Source organism: Falco biarmicus, chromosome 6 (genome assembly GCF_023638135.1).
Source record: "Falco biarmicus isolate bFalBia1 chromosome 6, bFalBia1.pri, whole genome shotgun sequence".
Taxonomy (NCBI): Eukaryota; Metazoa; Chordata; class Aves; order Falconiformes; family Falconidae; genus Falco; species Falco biarmicus.
In genome coordinates, this window is record NC_079293.1 from 34270493 (window position 1) to 34293598 (window position 23106).

At 39.8% G+C, this 23106-nt stretch overlaps 1 protein-coding gene across 11 annotated transcripts in view; it reads right to left on the minus strand.

The window, feature by feature from the left end:
• Window positions 1–7088: 7088 nt before the first annotated feature.
• The window catches only part of PUM2 (pumilio RNA binding family member 2), a 73597-nt gene continuing 57579 nt past the window's right edge, over window positions 7089–23106 (minus strand). For 7 of the 11 annotated variants that reach the window (XM_056342230.1, XM_056342229.1, XM_056342232.1 and 4 more), the window contains 8 exons: window positions 17242–17509; window positions 16555–16684; window positions 14425–14559; window positions 14023–14160; window positions 12228–12353; window positions 11182–11303; window positions 9708–9900; window positions 7089–9010 (listed from right to left, as the gene is read on the minus strand). In XM_056342230.1, coding sequence (XP_056198205.1) covers window positions 8879–9010; window positions 9708–9900; window positions 11182–11303; window positions 12228–12353; window positions 14023–14160; window positions 14425–14559; window positions 16555–16684; window positions 17242–17509 — 1244 coding nt within the window. In that variant the 3' untranslated portion in view covers window positions 7089–8878. Of the gene's footprint in view, window positions 9011–9707; window positions 9901–11181; window positions 11304–11324; window positions 12079–12227; window positions 12354–14022; window positions 14161–14424; window positions 14560–16554; window positions 16685–17241; window positions 17510–23106 lie in introns of those variants that run through there. The other 4 variants (XM_056342225.1, XM_056342224.1, XM_056342233.1 and 1 more) reach the window with 2 other exon arrangements.

Consider the following 23106-nt stretch of genomic DNA (forward strand, 5'->3'; position numbering starts at 1 on the left):
AAGGTCATCAGTTTTCAAACAAAAAGGCTTTTTAAGAGCCAAATGGCCCGGTTGAATGAGACCAGTGTATAGCCTGGCACTCTGACAGGAGTAAACTCTGCTCCATTCATCCCATTCCTCCATGCAGGGCATTGGAATTGGTTCTGTGGCTTGCACTGAGTTTGCCCATTCTCAGTTCTTCAAGCCTAGCTTCAGCCCTCTGTAATTCTTGCTTAACGAGCAATTGCTCTGATTGTTGTACCAGCCTCTGGAAGCCAGTTCATATACAAAGGTGTGGAGCCGGGAACAGCACTGAGGCAGGCTCACCAGACCTGAGCCCAACAGAGAAGCAGCTGGGCTGAACCCTTCCTTGAGATCCTAGCTTGTACGAGAAGATGGTCTCCTGAAACCTCTCCTGCTGGATGGATGCTGGCAGGGGAGAACTGCAAATACTTTCTGATGCTGTATTGCAGCTCTTAGAGAAAGGGAGATAAGGATTACACAGGCAAGGAAAGAGAGGTCTTCGTGTCCACCAGGGAATCTCTAACTTCTTTTTCTCCTGAGGCAGTCAAGGAATAGGGTGCCTATATTTGCACTCATGGGAGAAGAGAATATAGTTGTGAATGTGCTTTCTGGTGTCACCTCCGTCACTGGCCAGGCCGGTGCTTTCTGCCACCACCTTCCTGTGTGTTGCCCTTGCCATAACATTCCCCTTTCCTGCAGTTTCTACTGGCCCTCAGTAAGCAGTTGTTTATCTTTGGGGAACCTTACTTTATCTTGGGACCTACTTCATGTGACACCTGAAACAGCTCTGCTGCCATAACACTGTGAAAAGCCCTTTGACAAGACCAGAATGTGATCTTGCAGCCTGAGAGGGCACGGCAAACGTGACCTGTAAGGAGAGGGACTTCAGCAGGCTTGGCCAAAATTCCTCACCAGTCCCCACCAGTGACATTCCTCTGCAGTGGTGGAATGCCACGGCAGCTCTGTGCTGCTGTGGATACGATCTGTAGGTAGCAACCAAAGCAAGTGTTTGTGAAACCATAGCGTATGAACCTGCCTTGCGACCAGCTGACAGCCGGGCTGTGTGCCGTAAACAGCCTCCACCACCGGGCACTGCTGTGCCGGGGAAGGGTTGTCTCCCTCCCTGCCCGCCTTAGGCTCCGCCGGGAAAAGATCCAGCAGCCGAGCTGGGGAAGGGCTGTGGTGCTTCGAGGCTGCCAGGAAATCTGAACCCTCCAGGCAGGTCTTAAGCTCAAATGAAGCTCATTAGTGCTGCCCAGCTCAGCTTAGTGAGGGGTTTCTCCCTGTCCTATGGTCTAGTACATCAGCTGTCATCTGCACTGTGCCCCTGACTCTTGTTTGCAGATCTAGATACTTCAGGGTTGGGTAGGGACTGTGCAAGGAGAGGAGGAAGAGGCAGAAGGCCACTTGTGCCCCAAGGCTGGTGAGAGGGTGAGCGTTTTATTGCTATGCTCGTTCTTACTAATGAAATGATGAGGGTCTTTAGGTCTTCCTACATTTCAGCTGCTGTATAAAAAGCCTCTGGAGTCTTTCCAATTTGTTAATGATGGGGGAATGCTGCTCCCGAGATGTATTTTGCATTAAGTGAGTCTGGGAGAATCAAGGTGGAGACAAGGATCTCAAGAGCGGAACCTACCCACTCCCACCTGCGCGCTTTAGGAGTCATGCTCCATCTTGTGCTGTTCGTGACGCAACGAATAGTTCAAGCTGTGCTAAAAGCCCAGCCCAAATTCAGGAGTAGAAAGTAAACCCGCCCAGCTCCTTGCGGTTAGGACATATTCCTGTGAAGTAAGGGAGGCGGGTTCAAAACCCTGAGGCTGAAAAAGGAAACTAATTCAAGCATCTCATTTGCTGGGCAAGTTCCCTAACCACAGAGCTAGCATGCAAAAGGAGCAGGCTCTGTCCGAAGGGCTCGTGGAGGAAACAGTCCTGCACCACCTCACTGAGGAACACCAGCAGTTCGGGTAAACCTGTGAGCTTGGGCTTCCCTACTGGCTCTCTGCCCCTGATGCAGGGTGGTAGCTTCCTAATAGCCTTTGTGTTCTGAAACTTAATACAGACTCCCAGAATCACAGCATAGTTGTCGTTGGAAGGGACCTCTGGAGATCACCTAGTCCCACCCCCTGCTAAAGCAGGTTCACCTACAGCAGGCTGTGCAGGATCATGTCCAGGCGGGTTTTGAATGTCTCCAGGGAAGGAGACTCCACAGCCTCTCTGGGCAGCCTGTCCCAGAGCTCTGTCACACTCAAGGGAAAGAAGTTCTTCCTCACATTCAGGTGGAGCTGCCTGTGCTGCAGTCTGTGCCCGTTGCCCCTTGTCCTGTCACTGGGCACCACTGAAAAGAGCCTGGCCCCGTCCTCTCGGCACTCACCCTTAGGATATTGGTAGACATTGGTAAGGTCCCCGCTCAGCCTTGTCCAGGCTAGAGAGGCCCAGCTCTCTCAGCCTTTCCTCATCAGGGACATGCTCCAGTCCCCTCATCAACTTTGTAGCCCTCCGCTGGACCCTCTCCAGCAGTTCCCTGTCTTTCTTGAACTGGGAGCCCAGCACTGGACACAGCACTCCAGATGCAGCTGGAGCATGGCAGAGCAGAGGGGGAGGATCACCTCCCTGGACCTGCTGGCCACGCTCCTCCTCATGCCCCCCAGGACCCCATGGGCTTGCTGGCCCCCAGGGCACACCGCTGGCTCATGGGCAACTTGCTGTGCACAAGAGCTCCCAGGTCCTTCCCCGCAGAGCTGCCTCCCAGCAGGTCAGCCCCAGCCTGTGCAGGTGCATGGGGCTGCTCCTCCCCAGGTGCAGGACCCTGCACTTGCCTTTGTTGAACTTTATTAGTTAGGTTCCTCCACACCCAGCTCTCCAGCCTGCCCAGGTCTCGCTGAATGGCAGCGCAGCCTCTGGGGAATCAGCCACTGGTCCCAGTTTGGTATCATCAGCAAACTCGCTGAGGGTACGCTCTGTGCCTTCACCCAGGTCACTGATGACCAAGGTGAACAAGAGCCAACTCAGCACTGACCCCCTGGGGGCACCACCAGCTACAGGCCTCCAGCCAGACCCTGCACCACTGATCACAGCCCGCTGAGCTCTGCCATTCAGCCAGTTCCCAACCCACCTCACTGTCCACCCATCTAACCCACCCTGCCTGAGCTTACCTATGGGGATGTTATGGGAGACAGTGTCAGAAGCCTTGATAAGGTCAAGGTAGACACCATCTACCACTCTCCCCTTGCCTACCCAGACAGTCATTCCATCATAGAAGGCTATTAGCTTGGTCAGGCATCATTTCCCCTTGGTGAATCCGTGCTGACTACTCCTGATAACCTCCTTTTCCTCCACATGCTTGGAGATGACCTCCAGGATGAGCTGTTCCATCACCTTTTCAGGGATGGAGGTGAGGCTGACCAGCCTGTAGTTTCCTGGGTCCTCCTTCTTGCCCTTATTGAAGACTGGAGTGACAGTGGCTTTCCTCCTGTCCTCCATGACCTTTCAAAGATGATGGAGAGTGGCTTGGCAATAACACCTGCCAGCTCCCTCAGCACTCAGGTGCATCACATCAGGGTGTCAGGTTTGCCTAAATAACCTCTAACGTGATCCTCCTCGAGCAAGATAAAGTTTTCCTTTCCCCAGCCTTTCTCTCTTGTCTCCAGGGTCTGGCATTCCTGAAGGCTGGCCTTAGCAGCAAAGACTGAAGCAAGGCGGCAGTCAGAAACCGCCTCCTCTGCATCCTTCGTCACAGGGCACCCACCTCGTTCAGCAGTGGCCCCCCCGCTTTCCCGAGCCATCCTTTTCCTGGTCATGTATTTGAAGCCCTTCTTGTTGTCCTTGACATCCCTACCCAGATTTAATTCCATACAGAACTTAGCCTTCCCAGTCACCTCCCTGCATGTTCAGACAACATCCCTACATTCCTCTTAAGTGGCTTGTCCCTTTTTCCACATCCCATAAACTTCATTCTTGTTTGATGTTTGCCAGAAGCTCCTTGCTCATCCATGCAGGTCTCCTGCTCCCTTTGCTTGATATTTTATTCATAGGAATGCACCTGTCTTGAGCCTGGAGGAAGTGATGCTTGAATATTAGCCAGCTGTCTTGGGCGCACATACCTTCTAGAGCCTTAACCATAGGATCCTCCAAGGAGGTCCTTAAAAGGCCAAAGTTAGCTCTCCTAGAGTTCAGGGCTGCAATCCTACTTACCACCTTGCTTCCTTCATGCAGGAACACGTAACGCTGGGTTCTGGTTCACTCCCTTGGATGAGGCAGTTGCTTCCTTAACACAGGCACTGTACTAGCAGGGAAAATTGTATTGTGTATATATATAATTACATATATAATCGTATATACAAATGTATTGGCTCTGGAGTGCTATCAACACTTGATGGACATCCTTTCATGCTTTCCATATGGGAGGAGGTGACCTGTGACTGGCCTTTCCCTGATAATGGTGCTGGTTTCCAACCGCTTCCAACGATGGAGCGGCAGGGGCCTGGGCTGCAGTGTCACACAGGAGCGCCGACACCCCAGGCTCATTCTGCAGCATCAAATTGTTCCTTCCTGGACAGCAGGATCTGCATTTGTTACATTCTCCCAAACCTCCTCAGCCCAATTCTGTGTGCTAACGCTCGAGGAACCAAGCAAGGCCCCGAGAGGGATATGCTGTCCTTGACAGGAACCACACTTCCTCAGCCCCAAGCCAAGAGGTGCCTGAACCATCTGTCTCTGGGCACATATAGCATCTCCCGAGTGTTCCTGGCACTGTCTACAATCGCAGGAAATTCTTCAGGCAGTGCCTGTAGCACACATTCATTGAAATATCAGTGCTGCCCACAAGACTGATGAGATCTTAGGCTTGCTTCAAGCGCTACCAGTAGTAGCTTGGTACTATGTGAACCACTGTGTTAACGGACAGATGCTCCTGCCTTGCTGTGGGCTGGGGACAAGGGCTGGGACAGCTGAGATCAGCTACAGCATCTGTTTTTTCCATTTCCTTCCTCAAGCAGCAACACAGAACTACATCATCACTGAACAAAGCCCCCAAACTGCCCACTCCCAGGATACACCATGACCAGCGACCATTCTCTGTGTAAAACCCAGCATTAGAGCACTGCAGCTGCCCTGACTGCAACCGCTCAGTAGCAGATAGCTTTTCTGTGGAGCTAGCACTGCGCTTCCTCCACAGGTCCATGACATATGTGCAACCTGCAATTTTAATGACCAGTCACTACATCTTAAAATGTTTTTGCAATTGTTCCTAACACGGTGGGAGTTTTTGTAACCTCACTGTTTACCTGTTTTCCCAGTTACTAGGATGTTGAACAAATTTTCTCATGGGCCAAAACTGACCAACAGATCAACCCCGTTACCGTGCTACTACGCAGCGCATCCTAAGCCTGTTCCTTAGAGCAGAGGGAAGAAGCATGATTAAAACTGTTTCTGAATCTCCATCAGAACTCTAAACCATCTAGACATTATGACCCCAGGAACCTCAATCTTCCCCATACTCTGATGAAAAAATATCAGTGGATCTGGTAGTCAGTGATAGAGGCAATAGTATTACGGCTGTACTGTCCATAAGGAGCCACTTCGGCGAGTTACTTTACCACCACCAAAAGCAGTCTCTTCCCCTGCAGTCAGACAGACCACTTCGCTCCACATCTTAAGCTAAAAATGTTCCTTTGAAAAAATCCTGGACAGTAACAGAAGCAAGTGTGGATGCACCACCACCACAGACAGGTAACAATCTTAGCCCTCTCAAACGGTCAAAACTCATCCTGGATCCAGGGGCGTACTGCCATCAGCTGTAGCCTTAGCTACGTATCGGTGAAGATGTTTTTGTAAGACAAGATAAAGGTTTAACTGCTCAGAACTGGCCTCTGGAAACTAAACGATCCAATACAGGGTTCTTCGATCATTGACTGATTACCATCAGGTCACTAGAAATCAGTACCTGGTCAAAGAGCAGCTCCACGGCTAGCAGACAAGTCACATAACTAAGAATAGAAAGAACGGCTGGTTTCCTACAGGAAAAACACAAGACCAGATATATTTCACACAATGTTATTCACACATTTTGATTTTTACAGTATATACATGTGAACATTACATTATTCAATACGAGCCACCTGGAGTCAAACCTAATCGAACTGGTCCATAAACAATCTATATCAAAAAGCAATACTTGAGCAAAAAGTCTAGTGGTTCTACCCAAAGCATCAAACAGTTGAAAGGAAACCCAGTGATTTTCATGTTCCTGGATAGAATTTGTGCAAAATGATTTTTGGAAAGCAAGTGGAAAATTATGTTCAAGATACTGAAAGCACTGAGGATGATGGTTATAGGACTGTTTAAATTCAACCATGGCACGAATGCTACAGGGACGAAGTACTGGGACATCATCAGCTTCTGCCTGGACATCCCTGAAAGCCTAACTTACCGTCTTACATGCTGAAGAGAATGTTGGCTCTGCGCATTACGACATGCAGCATCTGTACACAGGGTGAAGATGGTCACTGAGAACTAACGTGTCCAAGGAAGGGGCTCGAAAGTCACCCTTTATGTGACTATGGGAAAGCTCTGGGTCCAACGACAGGGCTTGTACCTTGAGAGGAATTTTGTGAACTGTTATGCAAAAACTACTCTGCGATTAGAATTGTGCTTACTACTAAAAATAATTAGGCCTACTATATCACTTAATGCAGGCACTAAATGACAGATTCAAAAACTGGAAGTAGGCCAGAACAAACTTTCCCATTTGCCTATTAATGATTCAACGCTACCCTTGAAAACGTAGCGCCTCAGTTGTATGCTTTAATAAGATTTAAGTAAACCTGCTATAAACAGTAAAACAACAGAATTCCTTATACAAGTTTATGCCACTACCATTTTCTTTCCTCATGATCGGACCCCTATCGTAACAGCCTTTATTTGATCAATGCTTGAGACATTTGTTTTCAAACTATCTTGTTGATCAAAACTTTTAGGTTAAGCCATCCAAAATGAATGTTCTACACAAAATACTTACTTCAACACATACAAAGCACTTTCTTTATCTTTCAGAAACTGAATATACAAAGTAAGCTTTTTCCAAAATATTTCCATAGGCAAAGGATTAAAAAGGATTTTAATTATACACATATGGTCACAATTCTGCCTTAAAAAGATCATTGGGAAATGTACATAAGGCCGCTTGTAAATGTACATCATCTTTATGTTACTGTTACAATGTCATATGTCCAGAGAAAAAAATTGACAGTATCATACATATTTGCTTTATGCTGGGAGAAGGTTATTCAAAAATACAGTACTCTTCTGTACAAAAAAATCATGCCACATTTATTAAGATGGAAGAAGCACTGGTTTCTGTGATAACCGAGTATTTCAGTCCATTTCTTACTATGCTTATTGTCCCAACTTCAAATTTGAACAGACTGATTTCCCAAAGTGTCCATATTAACAGAATCAACAGCTATGTTATAAACAAAACATAATGTTTCTCACAATAGATAAAAAGAAAGCCGGTTCATATTTCTGAAACCATATAAAGATAGAATTTAAAAAAATCACTCTTGATTTGCTGAAATAAATTTATATTATACAACACTATATGCCAGGGGGAGAAAAGGGAATGGGGATATGAATATACACTAAAATGCAAATTTTTGTCCCAAAAAGGGGTAAAACAAATTACATTTACAGCATGAGGTTTACAAATGTACATCTGTACAACCAAGGTAAGCATCACTACTAAATTAGCAAGGCTTGTAATAAACATCGAAACAAGAGATTTGTTTTCCAACTGTAAACTTACACCTATTAACTACACGTATACAATGCATATATTTATAGGAAGCAAAAAAGCTATCTGAATATTTAATCAATCATGCTTAAATGTTGAGCTATCAAGTTTACTTTTCAGTGGCCCCTTTTCTCTTCATCGATACCTATTTTTTTGCATCTACAGTGAGAAAGCAAAATAAATGCTCAACACTTTCAAATCCTTACAATTCTATATGCGAAATAAAAAAATACAAATCTCTACTCTTCCTGCATTGTAAAACTGACTGTAAAGTTAATACAGGGTTCACTCCTTTTCCAACAGTGTATTGTACTGAATGGAAGCACCACCATCATTTTAATCCCTCTACCTTGTACAACAATTAAATATATAGGTATATACAGCACTTATTTTTAATACATTGATCGAGAAAACCTTAGGGCACCATTAAAAAAAAAAAAACAAAACCAAAAACAACTTTACCCACAGCAAGTCATGAAAGCTAATTTTGAAGTTCCCATTGTTTTGTTACTCCCTACTTTAAATTGCTGTGCCCAGTTTATTATTTGGATAGTATGTTGTGAACCACCAAAATACAACTTAACTTTTCAACATGTTAAATAATGTTTATGCATCTGATCAGTTTTAATCTGGTATAAAAGACTTCACACAAAAGGGAAAAAATAAGGATTAATTCTATATACAACTCTATAAACCTGTTGTGCTATGGTGCTGGGTAGACCTACCAGATTGCAAGCCAGTGTATTAAAAGAATACTGTACTTTTTCCCTTTAAAAACTATTTCAGTGACTTTACAAGGTAAAAATTTACAAAATATGTGACAGCTATTTTGATACAATTACATCATATACAGGCATTCTGTGCTTTGCCAGCCATCCAATCTGATAGGTCTCCGGATCAGGGCTGGAGATATTTTTTTCTTTTTTTTTTTTAATAATTCACTCCCAAAAATATACACAAGAATAAAAATTTTACAAATGGATGAACAAAGTCAATAAATAGATTTAAAAAAATCAGAACGTTTATAGTTAAGTTGTATGTTTTGATCATTCACAATTCAATTTTTCTTCCATTTCTTTTTGTCTTTTACAGCATCCCATTTGGTGGTCCACCAATTGGCCCCAGATCAGCACTGTTCTTCAGGTAATACTTTTCCAGCTTGGCCAGAATGTGTTTGCCATAGGTATATTTACGCAGAGTTGTGATGTGGGGTCGAATCTGTGAGAAGAAACATGTTATTTTACCTCCCCCCCTTCAAAAATTTTAAGCAGCGGTTACTACACTGTAAAAACACCATGTAAAAAAAAAAATGTCAGAAGCCTGTATTTCAAAACGTTCTAAGTTACTGGAAAGATGTAAAACTGGCAATTTGGACTCAACTCACATACCAGTCACGGGAACTGGGAGTTCGCCATTTTGTGGGAGCGCCTTCCTGGCGACTGCGGAAGCAGAGCTCCTGCAGGAATATGCTGCATTAAACAGCCCAGGGCAATTATGGCAACAGCACTTTTGTCCATGCCTGGATATTCTTAAGTAGAAAATGTGCCTGTATGTTAGGAAGTGTGGGATTCTCTTTTGGGGAAATACAGAATGGGTTTGTATCAGCAACCAGCAAATAGAGAGAAACCTGTATTTCTTCTATTATATGAAAATGTAGTATCTTCACAGAAAACCTGGCATAAAGAGAGGATATGAAATCCAACTTTTGAAACTTTTCTGTAGATTTACATTTTTAGCTCACTGCTCCATGACCTGAATATATTGTGCTTTATTAAGCTCCACTGAATTCAGTGTTTACACATCAAGTTCTAGATTACAGAACCAGTGAGTTTTACAGCTAGAGGGAAAGGTATTCTAGCAGAAATATTAGTATAGATAATATTTTCTGATCCAATAAAACCATATACAAATATACCTTGTGCATTATTATCTTCCGCTGAGCAGGTTCAGCCATATCAATCATCTTCTGAACAACATAGTTGGCATACTGGTCCTTCATCATGGTGTATAAGGCACTATGAGGACCATCATTCTGGCAACAGACCTCATCAATAAGTAAAGCTCTTTCAGAACGAGAAGCATGAGTTACACATTTTTCTACCACATTGCTGAAAAATAAGACAAACGCATTCTGTGACTTAAGATGTAATGTTCTTTTAAGTAGCATTTTAAAATTTCACTGAATAGTTCAAGTGTCTTAACATCACTAAAGAGAACACCGTAAATGCATCAAGTCCCGATTTCCAAATCTTTAGTCCGTGATGAATTAAGAAGTACTATACACTCCTCCTCATGTAAAAAAATATATATATTTTCTGATAATTATTATCTTGTAGGAGGGATTTTCCACTGGACCTACAGTGGAGATACTGGACCTCAGGTTGCAGATGTATTCTAGTACATCTATTTCTGTTGTGGGCCCTTTTTAAGACACAACAGAGAAAGCCAGAAACAAGGCTTTCTGCTTTTTGAATAAAGATGCTTTTCAGGAGCATGCCTAGATCAGAAATACTGTCAAGCATTTCTTTTTGTAGAGGAAGTCTGACCTTCCAGAAATCTCAGAAGCTGGAAGGGCCATAAATGCTTATAAGACAAAGTGATTCTTGTCCTAAATTTGCGCTTTAGAAATTAAGCAAGATCCAAGGAAAGGATTACGAACAGGACAGACAAAAGTCCAGATAAACTTGCTAGTTTGCGTACAATCCATTTTTAAAACAAATATCCCCATAACATCGCAGCGCATTTCTACTTAATGTTGACGACAAGGTTAGTCTCACTAGATCATCCAGGATGAATTCATTCTGAGGTGTGCTTGCTTTAGCAAAAGGCACATAACTTATATTTCAGCAAAAAGCTGAAGGATAAGTTTTAGGTTCCAAATTTAGAGCAGTTCAGGGGCAACAGACTCCTGCAACTCCTTTGAGACTTCCTAATGCATAAAATCCTTGCCTGGCTGAATCACGGCTTATTAAGGATAGCCTTTTTGTATCTGTAAATTGCTTGGCTGGACTGATTGATAGGACTGTCAGGAAGTCCCAGCTTACAACCATCAGCATATCAAGCAAGTCTGAGAGCTTTTCACCTGGCTCTGGGGATCCTCACATGGAGACTGGGAATCCATTCTCTGTGCTTGTACAGGGTGAACAAAAAACATCCCATAAACCCACGGAATCTTCTCTGGTTTGCCACAGAACAGCACTTCCCCCTTCCCTTTCCCAAATCTAGTATAAAAATACCACTACTGTACATCTTTATAAAAACACAACATTTCAGGAGGCAAGTTACACAACAGAAAAAAACCTACCATTATCCTTTTTGTAACACAAAAAAATACAATACTACAACTTTAAAAGGTTAGTGATCTTTAATATATGACAGCTGTGCAATACCTGGCAAATTTGTGCTGACTCAGAGCTAGAACTTTTCCTCTTATTTCTGAAACTATTTTACTCTTGTCTTCAGGACGACCATGCTCCAGTACATGTTGAATAACGTAATTTCCATATTGATCCTGAAAATAAGATGACTTCAATTTTCTTTTGTGTTCACACCAAGTAATCCATATAGCTTTTGTATAAACTTTCAAATTACTCTTCGCACAGATTTAAGGAAAAATACAATAATAACGTCAACATTATAGAAACAAATTGATGCAAGAAATATTGCATCAAGAATTAATGGGCCACAAAATTTACATGCAAATAAGCTATAAACCCAGCATTTTTGTAGACTACCTTTTCTCTTAAAGAAAGAAGTCCTCAAAATTAAGATCATTCTTTAACAGCCCTAATATCTCCCTGAACTTCAGTTCCTCAAGACAGTATGTTTTAAGTAGACTTGCATATACAAGAAACCACTGAGAAATAAACTAGACTGTAAATATGCAGCAAAAGGCTTTTTGTTTGTAGAAATTCCTACGAACACCAAGTCCCTTCCAGTATTTTAAAACTGGTTCTACTTCAAAGCCATTTGTGGCACACATTTTGTTTGTCTGAGACCATGACAGGAAATCATGTTGTGTAAGGTCTTTTACCTTCTTTTAGAAAAGATGCCCTTTCTGCGTAAGAATATGCAACATTTGTATTTCTGACAATGTATTTGTATTTAGACATCAGACGTTATCTAAAGGACATCTGAGTAAATTAACTACAGAAAGGCAATCTTTGCAATAACTACACTAATTATGTGCATTTACAATGTGTATCCGAAGCTACAGTCAAAAGTGTAAGAAAAAGGCTTTTTATATCTTCTTTGCCTCCCAACTTCCAAATTCATTTTCATTAAAACTATGGAAGGAAAGAAAAACAAAAAATCAATGTCTAAAAAACTAAAGAGGCAAACGCATTTAAACTATTTCTTAAACTAAGAAACAGGAATAAATTATGACAACAAAAAAAGCTCTGCAACACATTAAAAAATTAATACACACACTAACCTGCACCAGTTGTTCTGTGTGTTGATGCAGTTCCTCTAAGATTGGCAAAGTCTGCTCAGCAGTACAGTGTTCCAGAATGCGCTGAATTACTCTACAACCATATGGATGAGTTGAAAGTACAAATACCTTAAAATAGGATTGCAAACTGAAGTTAAACCAACTGAAGTTTACAGAGATAGTAATATTCAAATGTCTGAAATGGAACTGAACATGTCAACTACTATAAAAAAAAAATTGCCTTCCAGTATCAGAATTCCACCTCCAGGAGAAGCTGAGAAACAATGAAAATGCAGGTTTTTGTGTGTCAAGGATTCCAGTAATTATATAACTAAGAACTCAGGTTTTCATTAGAGTATTTCTAGCCTATTTATCTGTAAAGGAAAGCCTGGAAGTATGACCCTTAGTTAAGCACTGTTCACCTTTCAAGCTTTTCTTTGTACTTAGTACTTCATCTTCAAATGTTAAGATTTTGAAATTCATTTAAAAAAAAGTTCAATTATTACGGCTGATTTGTCACTAATTTCACATTCTAGCATATACGACAGTCTTCCTGTTACAGATACAGAGTTTGTAAATAAGTATTCAAAACATACAGTCAAAATCTTGCTTATTCCTTTTGTTTGCTTCTCCAGAAGCCAGGTTTGTGTTTTGGGGATTAATTCAGAAGGTTTAAGAGGCAGTGTTGGTCAGAACTGAACACACAATCTTGTCTGACTAGACAGTGATCCAAACTATGCAGGCAGGCAGGTGAAAAAGATACATATTATTATATGACGTGACTAAAGCCTATTATTTTTCATTTGCCACTTCAGATTAGCTGGTATTTTTTTATATATAATTACTTGGAGCTGAGGGTGGATGTCTAGTAAAGAGAGTCACATTTTAGTCAAAAGGCTGTATTTACAGTTTAGAAACTGCATCTCATCTACCCCTATACCCTTTGATCTAGAAAGACCTGATGCTAGAAACCTTGGCATGCCATTTATTACTATGTATAACAATAATTCAGGTATTGCTGTTGTGTAAAATGTGAGAGAAGGGTATTGTAGATTTTGTTCAGAAATACGTTTGGCCATCCATTAAAGTAAAATTTAGTTAACACAGCCAAGTTAGTGAGATTTTTACAATTCTTAAGACTATAAAAGTATACGTTTGTCTCAGAATATTAAAATCTTATTTAGCTGCAGCATATTCTTTAGCCTGCAGCACAGTATCAACCTTTTATTAATAATTTTTTTGGAAACAGAACAAAAACCCCAACCTTAAACAAACAAATACCACCACCCCCCTTCACTTAACACTAGCTCATATGTAGGAAACAGATTAGTAGATTTCTTCAAAGTATTTCCTTAATGACAGACACTGATTGGGAAACGCTGAAAGAGACTTGCAACATAACCAATGGAAAATGGAAATTTTAATGAAAAAGTATATGCTAGAGAGCAGATACTTTATTGTTATGTCAAAAACGGCAATGTTAAAAGTTATAAAGGAAATCTGAAATGGTGTATCACAAAACTCAAACAGAAAGCCTGGCCTTAAGCCAAATACCTCGTACGTATTTATAATACATCCAAACAGGTCTTTCTAGAGCCCCATCTCCAACAGATTCATCTTTTTACAGCATGTTAACTGTCTCTTCAACCGCTTTTCCATTTTATCATCCCTTTTTTATCCTACTTAAAACAAGCTGACAATGTGCCAAACACTATATTGTACAGGCAAATGATGGAAAAAGATCTGCAAATCAAAGCAACCCTACAGAAGAGGAAAGGAAATGAACTGCTGACATTACCTGTCCTTTGAACGCGTCAATGATGAACTGGAGCGACTGGGGTTGAACACACTCAATACATTTTTGTACAACATGGTTTCCATTTTGATCTTTCACACATTTCAGAACATGGCCATCCAACTCCTTCACCATTTCATTCTGAAGACAAAAAAAAAAAAATTATCCTTGTCTTTACAATGATTCTTCCTCACCCTCAAAAGAATATTCCATTTCATCCTAACTATCCAATCTTCATATACACTGGTGGTTTACTTCTGTACGTCAACATTTTAATTTTAATTTAAACAACTATTTTAGTCCCTAGGGCATTTCATAATGAAGGAAAGGATCAACAACTTAAACAAGTAAAAAGACTGATGTAATAAAAAGAAATAAAATAAAAAAAGTATTGCTCTAACTTACAATTACCTGCTGGTCAGGCGAGATTGACTCAAGTGCTTTCTGAATAACACGACAACCATACATCTGTAGGGCTAATGGCAGAACATGACCACGTATGCGTGTTGCCAGGGCTAACTTTTGATCCAGGCTTCCAAACTGAAAAAAATTAAAATAAAATAAAATGCTGTTAACAAGTGAAGACATAGTGCAGCATGCTGGAGTTTACATGTCAGAGTAAGTACTTTCATGATATATTTCATGTTTACTGTGTGCCTTGAATGATTTTTCCCTTTGTACTTCTGGTAGGTGCATTTACCAGAAGCTTTTATTTTCTAAATGCAACATTTTGTAATATTCCACATTCCAGTCGCATACGTGCTATCAAATGCATGACCTTGAAAGACAACAGAAGAAACTGAAGTAGTTTATACTTCTCTGTTTGTAGGAATATTTAAGTGCAATAACCCACTTATTTAGACAAATTATACCAGGCAAATTAATTGCAGATTACTATAAAATACTAATTCAAATCTGTTTTTCTCTGATTATCTCAAATTCGTACTGGTCAGTGTATATTACATCTTGTATACAGTAAGCAAGCTGTAACAGGAGGGGGCGGGGGAAGCAGATTTCAACCCCTGAATTTACCAAGAAGCTACTTCAAACTTTACATGGCTTGAATGATGATTCTGACCATGGGCACTTCAAGAAATTTAGAAATGCCTGGGCTCTGCAGACCAAAGTCAAAATGTTTTTGAACACTGGCTGCATTAGTGTAACCCAACCAATGTCCTTCAGCAGTAGCTAGTTCCTGCCCATGTTATTCCTTCCACAGTGCTACTACAGCCTCCTGTGCTGCTCCCTGTTGAGCAGAGTAAAGCCAGTTGAGCTTCATAATAATACACATAATCCTGTTCCCAGATCCCCATGTAAGATCCTGAGTTGGCACAGTACAAGAGACAACACAGAAGCAATCAGCTGGACAACCAACTGGGTAGCACCAGCAATATTCACACAGCACTGCTGAGAACTCCCAAATCCGACATCTGTAGTCATCCAAGACTCTGAAGAAAACTCAAACAACTTCGCCTTCCTACTTAAATAATGAGCCAAGTCCTTTACTACACCTAAGGCCTACTGCACTTTTTCTTGAGAACTCTTCCGCAGAATTAAGATGAAAACACTCAACTGAATGATTATCTATGTAACCATCCAACCTAACATTATGGAAAAAACCAGCACCTGATGACCCTTGAACAAGATCAAGATCTTACCATATGTCAGCCAGGCTTTTCAGAAGGTATTCTGATTTGTAAAAAAAGAGCATCAAGCAAAAAAAAAAAAAAAAAAGTAATCACATTGTTTCATAGATTATTTCTTAAAAACTACATTTTTGTTTACAGCAACCATCTTATTTCTTAATGAATGTTTTCCAGCTTCACCTTCTATCCACCCCGATACTTCGACAAGCTCCCTGATTTAAAGTACACTAAGCCAGATATCTTTCCTACATGTAACTTTTTCTAGGACACAGGTATTGCTTATTCTCCTCTCAGCAAATCAAATCTTGTAACTCTTTGATAAGGCCTTTTTTTTTTTCCACCCCATAGTTCTTAACAAAATCCAAAGCTGTTTTAAATACTAGTTCCCGTAATATTGGATGTATGTTATGACATCCCTTCCTCAAAGTTTTTCCACCCCAATACATGTGTTTCTTCATATACAGCACTCGACAAAGTTCACACCGCTATTTATTTTGGGTGCAAGCGCTTCTTAGAGACCCACTTTTTACCAGGATGCAGGAAACAATAAGTATCATCCTTCAAATCTTTATGTTCACTATCATCTGCTAAAAGACTCTGTAAATTACTCTAAAAGGCTTGCAAAGCCTGAGTGTGCAGCCTGTACATTCATCAATGTTCACCAATGTATGTACCACCAATGTAAAGAGCAACTGTGCCTGTTTGCCTGTTACAAATAAAAAAACCAAGAGGATACAGAACAGAAAACATGTGTGCAGTCTTACACGCCTGGGTTTGGTGGTGAAAGTCCAGTAGAATTCTACTATGATGTTAAGAAAAAAGTTACATTTAATCAGATTTTACAGCATTTCATTTGCATTTCTGTTCATACACTTAGTGTTACGCTTACCTCAAAGAACTTCTGTATTACATAGTTTCCAAACACATCAGTCATCAACTGATACGCTGCTTGCAGGATCTCATTAAATACCATCTGGCGCTCAGCTGGAGTAGCTCGCTCCAGCTTTTGCTGTATAAATCTAAGTGCAAAAAAAGGTACATTATGCTTTACATAAACAACAGGAAAACCTCTCAAACACTATTTCAATGAGACACCTCAAAATTCTAAAGCAAGTATTCAACCCTTATAAAACTTATTAAAATGAAAGTAGTGCCTTTGCGTATAAAACTATACATTTTAGTAAAATTATACTTAAAAACTTTCATTTGAAAAGGATTAAAGATGAAAAGAATAACAATAGCTAAGTACCTGATGATGTATTGCTGAAAAAAGTTTTACATTCCAGATGCCAGATATTTTGTTTTCTTAATCAACCTCTTTTTCATACCTAAATACTAGTTTACAAGTCTAGTTATAAGGCTGCTTCAACACTGAAAACTTCCACAAGCAGCTAAATTTATACTAGTTTTATAATGAAATTTCCTAGAGAAGGAAAAGGTCAGTGTAAGAGCATGTGTGCCAATTAATGGCATGCTTTGTATTAAGATGACTATCAGCTCATTCAAATGTCTGATGTTAATATAACAATATCAAAACAGTAAAACATTATTAAGTTATTAACTTCACTATAATTACCTAGAACCATGCTGGTCTTGGGAAAATTCAACAATATGTCCAACAAGGTCTCTTAATTGAAGATTAGGGAAACGATTGTTTCTGAAATCTTCCAGCAATCGACTACGTCCAGAAGGCATAATATCAGACCTACTGTAACGAAGGCGTGAAGGAGGGAAGAGCTGACTGGTGGAGCTAAAAAGACTGGAGGTACTTGCTGCACTGCGATACTTTGCTTCGGCTCCAGGTGCTGCAGAAATATAGCGACCACTACCATTTGTCAGTCCTCCTACAAGGAAGCAGTTCTGTCAGTAAAAGCCATAAGGAAAGTAAGCAACAGCAAAACAGTAAGTGTACTAGAACTACGGATACACCCTGGAGCCAAAGAAAACAACGGTGTTGTCTTGTTGTTTATATTTACCTCATTATGGTTGGAAAAGTTAGATAGCTTTATCTTCCAATATAATAAAACCATTCTCCTCCTCATTTTTATTTTATGTGAAGGGCACCAGGGAAAGAAACGCCATTAGAATAATATAACAAAGCAGGTAAAGTGAGCACCCACTCAGAGTTACAGAAACCTTAGAACTGGGTGGGCCTTAGCTTAGTGGGCAGATTTCCACTTCATAAGTAATACTCACACCTTTGTTAGTAGTCTCAAAGTTAGCCAATTGTTTCAAAATAGACCATGAAATCTGAACTACCCTTCAGTCCCTACTGAGGTACCTTTCCAACTTACAGGGTGAAAGGGCATTTTTGGGGAGACACACATGGTGCCTCTTGCCGTGCTGTACCTGTTCTGCAGGATATTTGATGACTTCAGCATCCCAGGCTTTAATCTGGTACCTCTTGTAAGCACTAAATATGTCAAATTTCAAACCAGGTAACTAAGAATGCTCTACTTAATTCTAAACCACCCAAAGATATAAAGTTACTTTTAGGAACATAAGTCTTTTCCTTGCTGTGAAAACATTCACTGTCACTACACTCTGTCTTCCCTTACTTTCTAAGAACTAAATTGCCTTCCTATGTTTAGGTTCTACTCCTTTTTGCTAGGATTCCATCTACAGCTATCATCATCTCAGTCCTGTGAATTTCTCCTCATATATTGCTCTCTAATCAGTTTATGTCACTCATCTCCTCCAACAGCCCTCTCTCCCCTCTATTTTACAACAGGCAACAATTATCACAAACAGCATGCAAACAAAGCATCTTTCCCAACTACAGAATGATTTTAAAAGGGATACTGCTAACTATATTACAAGCAGAAATCCTCAAAGACAATTCCCACCTAGAAACCTCAACTCTACTACTTAAACAAAACCCCTAAAATTATCAAGTATGAATTAGAGAAGGAAAGCATTTTCAGTTTCCCTATCTAGAAAGTGACACAGTAACTGAAAGCCCTTTCAAAGTCAACAGAGGAAGTATCTACATTTGAATTTAAAACAAATTGCAGTATGTGCTGTTTGAATGGTGCTCTATTACAAAATTAATTAAAAAAAAAATAAAAATCAGCTGACAGTGCCCCAGCCAAGCCTTCTTTTGGTTCCAAGTATTTATAAGGCCAGGCAACAACAGTGTTACAGTGGGCTGGTAATGTATTAATAGTAAAGTATCTATTTTGAAAGGTCAAAATTACTATACCAGAATCTAAGATGTTAGTGCTCTGCAAGACATATCAAGCATCACGTTTATGCATTGTGTAGGATTATGCCCTAAAATAGAAATAATTAGTATTTATTTTACAATTAGTTTTCAAAATTCAGTGTAAAAATCAGTAAATACTTTATGCCCCGCAATACCTTTTAAAAACTGCTACATTTTCCTTGAAATTAAAGTCATTTAATTCTTTACAGCCATAAAAATCAAGGTTTTTTTTAAACTATCATTTTTAGTTTCCACTGACAATCACTATTTCCAGAAAAGACCTGACAGCAACATGACACTAAAATACAAAAAGAAAAAAGAATCCCAATATTCTGCAGGTGAAGCAGTATGGACAGTGATGTTCTATGGTCACTTCTCTTCTAGGAACAGCCTTCTAAAGAACAAAAAGTTATGCACCTGAAATTATGGTATTTCTCAGCTAGATTTCTTAAATATATGAATGAAGTCTTAGCTTCCCCGTAAATGCTGTGTAGTAACACTATTTAATACCACGAGAGGGCAGCAAAGTCCGTTCAAAAGGAAGTGTTACAGGCTACTTTCCTGTCGTAGCATCTCTATTACTCCACTGATCACATGTTCAATTCTGTGCCAGAAACTAATAGTTTTGATTATATGTTCACAAACTGCATGGCTTTAATTAGCATTCACATGTGCAGTTCCATGACTGTATCAGGAATAGTTTCAGCTTTGCTTTTTTTTTTCTTTAACTGAGTTTTCATGCAAGTATAAATTAAATTTATCCAGCACTTAAACCAGAAATTAAGAAACTTTGTAGTTTTTAACATGCTATATATGTGTAGTAGAACTGCACATATACATTTCACACTCAAGATTATCAAGCCTTTCTTCAGTCTGATTTGGGAATGATTCCTTTTTAAGTCTTCTAAGACAACTAGATGACTATGCTGCAACTGGGAGGCTCTTGTCTAGCCGGTGAAACTACTTCAGAAAATCATGTTAAGCAGGATCATAATTCAGGAAGGCTGAAAACATATCCACTGTGCCTAGAAGAACCTGTCATACTTCAAAAGCACACAGAAAGGTTAACCTTTTAAAACCCTGGGCACTACCATAAAACCCAGTAATTTATAAAGTAACTAGATTTTCTTCTCATAAGCTTCTACTACAGCAGCAGTATTATAGCTCAGTGGCAACTCTGCAGATTTGCAAAACTGTAAACCCCCCAAAATAAAAGCATATTATCATAGGTACTTATTATATGCAGATATACTCTTGTATACAACGTATACAATTCTTGTATACAACTCTTAAAATTATTTTTTTTTTTATTACTTTCTCAGTCCAAAATCACCAAAGCATTAGTGTGGACTTTAAGGACACCTGGCCTCTTTTCTGAAAACTTCGGGTGTGCACAGCTTAGAAAAGGAAAACTGAAATCTGAATTCTAGTTACCCTATCACCTCCCCAGGCTCTTCAAGAACTAAGGACACTTGTTCTACAGATTCTGATTCCAAACTACAAAGTTAACAGCCTAGGTCTTATGAATTATTTGGGGAACATACGCTACTGAGTAAAGCACCTAGTCTAAACATTTCTGCAAACGCTGACATTTTAAAAGACTTATCAGGCATCAGTACAGCCACACAATTACAAACCGCTGGGGAATAAAGCATACAGTTCATTCTTCAGATAATCACTTAGGTATCACTTCTGATCTTGTAAAACAGAGTTCTCCGATGCAATGATTAATATTATGTTTGTTTTACAGCTTAATTGAACATAAAACCCTGTGGCTAGTCCATAGGGAAGAGGAGGCACAGAGGTATAAAGGGGATATAGACCATCTAAAACAGAACCTTACTAAGCTTCAAGGACACAAAGCATGTTAAAAGTACTAACTCCTTAATGTGGATAGCGTATTTAATGTAAAGGAGAACGTGAAAAAAATACTAAAAACTAGATCTAAGCACATTAGATAGCATTAGTCTGTTAGTACTTACTATCAAAGTATTTTAAAAATTAACTAAGACATAAACCAGATTTACTGTACAGTAACTGTTTAAATCAGTCAGCAGTATTATTTTCTAGTAAAATCATGCATGAATATATACACACTTTAAACTTGATTTCTACAAAGTATTTGTTGACCTGTAAAAAAACATAGCTTCATCTCATCCTCAGCTAAAAAATTTCATCTTCATATAGAAAACAGAATTACACATATGCACGTACACATATATGCATATATATGTACATATTTTACCAATCAATGCAAGTGCTTATTATGCCTGGTTTACTGAAGCCCTACAGAGTAGGTACACAGCAGAGGCAATGCAAAGTTCCCCATCCTGTCTAGCCAAGAGGCCTTCACTCTTTCCTAGAATGACCACTTCTGAAGATAAAAACATCAACCTGACCTACTAACAAACTTGGCTTGCAACACACAGAAAATAATTACCTCCGAAAGTCCAGATTTTAAAAATCCTCGTCTACACCAAACCCTTCAAATGCTGCAATATACCATCAGAGTATGCACTATCAATCTAAAAGGATTTTTAATAATGTAGGAAAAATCCTTCCCTCTTGCTGTTTTTTGTCCCTGGGAGTGAAAGGGTAGTTCAAATTCATGACCTTACTGCTCCAACTGCTTACAGCAAAGCAGCAGTTACAGACAACTGACAAATCCCTTCAAATACAGGAAAACTGACACTGGAACAAAGCAATTAGCATATTCCTATTTTAGGATGTTGGATAAGAATTGGTGAGAAGAGATAAACCCAGTAAAATATCACAAGTTTCTTGTAAAAGGGAAATTGGTCTTTTAAGCTACAAATTGCAGCAGTGTCTGACAAAGGGGTTATAAAACCATGCACCCTTTCCCAGTATTGTGCTCTAGTATTCTGGTGGCTATAACAGGAGCAATCGAGTTTGATTTTAAAATAGGAGTTAAACTTAGCTGAACCTGTTGATAAAAGCAGGCGGGACAACAAGTTTTGAAGGTGGAGGGAGAGCTGCATTTGACAGGCATTATCAGAATACCAATGGAAACTGCATGCATACATGAACTTACAGTGTTGTTCTACTCTGAAAAGTGACTACGTGTTTAATCATACCCTTCTTAAAATATACTCCCTGTTTGATTTCAGGTATAACTTCTCACTTGGCGAGGAAGCTTTGCCTTCTTGTTTTTTATGTGTGAACAAAATAAATGCTTCCAAGAGTAGCTGATGAACACACCAGAATAAATTTAACAGGACAGACCATTAACTGCAGAAATAGTCTTCAACTTTTAGCAGTGGTGCACCTCGGACATAACTGCTCAAATAAACGACACAGGGCAGAGCGCAGGAAGTGCTAAAAAAAGACTGCATTTTTGTGAAAGCAAAAATCCAAAAGACCTCAATTTTCAAATTTCAGATTGATTTGGTAAGGTAGCGAAATGTTTACCCGTAACCAAGGTCCACTTCATTTGCAAGATGAAGAGGCAGTACACATGGAAGCCAACAAGCTTGTGTCAATTTTCAGAGTACAACTGTACAGCGTGTAAAAGTCAGAATGATCTAGTACATGATTTTAACAAACTCTTATGCTTAGTTCACACTGCCAAACAGTCTGAAGTGGATTAAAATCAGTATTTAACAATTTCTGCTAACAGAGGTAATCCTCTATACTGATTGCAGCTTATTTTCTCAGAATTGAAAAAAGTATTTTAACATTTATCAAATGTGAAGCAATATAAAAACATCAAGTGTTTTGAATTTTAGATAATGCCTTCCAAAATTTGTTTAAGTATAGTTTTCAGCAATATGAAAACTATAGTGAGAGTACTTTGAAAAGAAAGAAAGAAAAAGATTTCCATGATAACCCCATTGTCAGATGTTCAGAACTTTCTCAAAAGCCTCCATTTGGGCTGAAACTTTCCATGCTTGGTCTCAGCCCAAAGGTGCACTTTGTAGACCTGAAAAAGGAAAAAAGGTAAGTAAAAAAAAATAAAATGTGCTGAAACATCCCCTTGCCCAGTTTTACTTCGGGTATTCAGCACTTAACCGTGAAGGGGATACTGAACTGTAAATGTAATATATTTAAATTACTTTTAACCTTGTTATACAAATCATTCACATATTTCTCTCTAAGTGTATTTTGGTAGGCACTTGAGTTTTTTCCTGTTTTATTTGTGCTAAGAGAAGTACAGGGGATTAGGTTGCCTATTACACGCACGAAAGTGTGCACTGAATAGTTACTGGAGCAACTGGC